General features: G+C 14.8%; 1 protein-coding gene across 1 annotated transcript in view, besides 1 other annotated feature; it reads left to right on the top strand. All coding sequences in view use genetic code 6, as the record gives it.

Moving 5' to 3' along the window:
• Window positions 1-397, top strand: part of IMG5_007010 (phosphofructokinase family protein, putative) — a gene marked incomplete at both ends in the record, with an annotated part of 1,620 nt that extends 1,223 nt beyond the window's left edge. The window contains 3 exons of the mRNA XM_004039825.1: window positions 1-73; window positions 138-213; window positions 260-397. The exon at window positions 1-73 is cut by the window's left edge and continues 576 nt beyond it. Coding sequence (XP_004039873.1) covers window positions 1-73; window positions 138-213; window positions 260-397 — 287 coding nt within the window. The remainder of the gene's footprint in view (window positions 74-137; window positions 214-259) is intronic.
• Window positions 398-457: 60 nt separating this feature from the next.
• Window positions 458-513: a microsatellite.
• Window positions 514-1,593: the final 1,080 nt, after the last annotated feature.

The following is a 1,593-nucleotide window of genomic DNA, read 5'->3' as shown; positions in this document are numbered from 1 at the left end:
AATTAAATATTTTCGATCCTTTTTATATGATTAGAGCTATTAAAGCTAATGCTTATGATGTTAAGCTTTGCAGGTTTATATATTTTTTTTATTTTAAAATAAATAACTGTTTATTATAAATTAATTAATAAAAATAGTACAATTGGTTAAAATGCTGTGCATGGTTTAATGGCTGGGTTTACTGGATTTTCAATAGGGCACGTCCATAATAGAGTAAATTAAAAATAGAAAAATGTTTTATTATTAATTTATAAAAAAGACCTGTTATATACCATTAGAAAATATGCTAATCGGTAACGTTAGAAACAGAATAACAAGTAGTAACGGTGATTGGTAAAAATTACTTGCTTCTACTGGTTAACCTTCATTTAGACACGAAGACTTAATAATTTAATGATAGTATTTATTTATAAGAATTAAAACAAAAAACATATTTAGTTATTAAACAAAAAGATATTAAAAAAAATATTTTAATATAAAATAAAAATTTTAATATAAATAAAAATTTAAATAAATTATACAAGTTATACGAATATTTTGGATTATTTTATCCTAAATTTATCTAAAAGTTATAAATTATTTGAATATATATCATTTTTTAAAAAAATATTACATAAAAGTTTTCATATTTAAATATTTTTATTTTAAAATAGAAATATTACTTTCTTTTAATTTTTATATAATTTGTATTTTAAAAATTTTAATTAATTTAATTCATTTTTATCAAAAAATTTAATAATTTTTATAAATAATTGTACAATTTTTTTAAATTTAAATTATATTTACTCGTACTCAAAATGCTATTAAAGTCAAAAAATTGAAAAAGTTATTTAGACTTAAAAAAAAGAAGTTTTTTAATTAATTTAAGATAAAATTTATATATTTGAGTTTTGAAATCTAATAACATAATAATCTATATATAAATAAATTCTTAAATTAATACGAGTATTGTCCTATTAATATGAAAAGAAAAAGATAAAAAATATGCATAAAGCATCTTTATTAAAATGGTAAACTTATATTACTATATTATTGGTTTTATTTAATAGAAAAAAATTATTTTTTTCCAAAAAAAGCTAATATAATCAAAATATTTATTAAAATTTCAATTTTACATTAATTAATAATTTAAAATTCATATGAAATATTAATTTTATGAATTGTAATCTATCCTATGAAAAAATGTTTATTTTGAATTAAAGTTATATAAATTATACATATTTTTTTGTTTTAATTTACTTTGCTAATTTATTGAACTTTAAAATTTTTAGGCGATTATTTTAATATTTGATTATATTTTTTAAAAGAATGTTAAATTAGAATTTAATTTTTTGAATACATCGATCTTCATAATTAAATTTATTTTTAAATTAAATGTATTAAAAATAAAAAGATGCATTTTTATAAATTATAAAGCAAAGTAAAATATCATGCTTGCGATTCTAAAAATATATAATATTATTTATATTTTTTATAATTGTTTACTTTTTTTATACAAAAAAGATTATATCAATAATATTATATATATAACTTATAAATTTTTTTATATAATTTATATGAAAAATTTAATTAAAAAAAGTCTATAAACTATCA

The sequence above is a fragment of the Ichthyophthirius multifiliis genome (genome assembly GCF_000220395.1).
Source record: "Ichthyophthirius multifiliis unplaced genomic scaffold scaff_1120509249473, whole genome shotgun sequence".
NCBI lineage: Eukaryota > Ciliophora > Oligohymenophorea > Hymenostomatida > Ichthyophthirius > Ichthyophthirius multifiliis.
The sequence above is the reverse complement of the archived record's forward strand: the minus strand, read 5'-3'. Positions and strand labels throughout refer to the sequence as shown.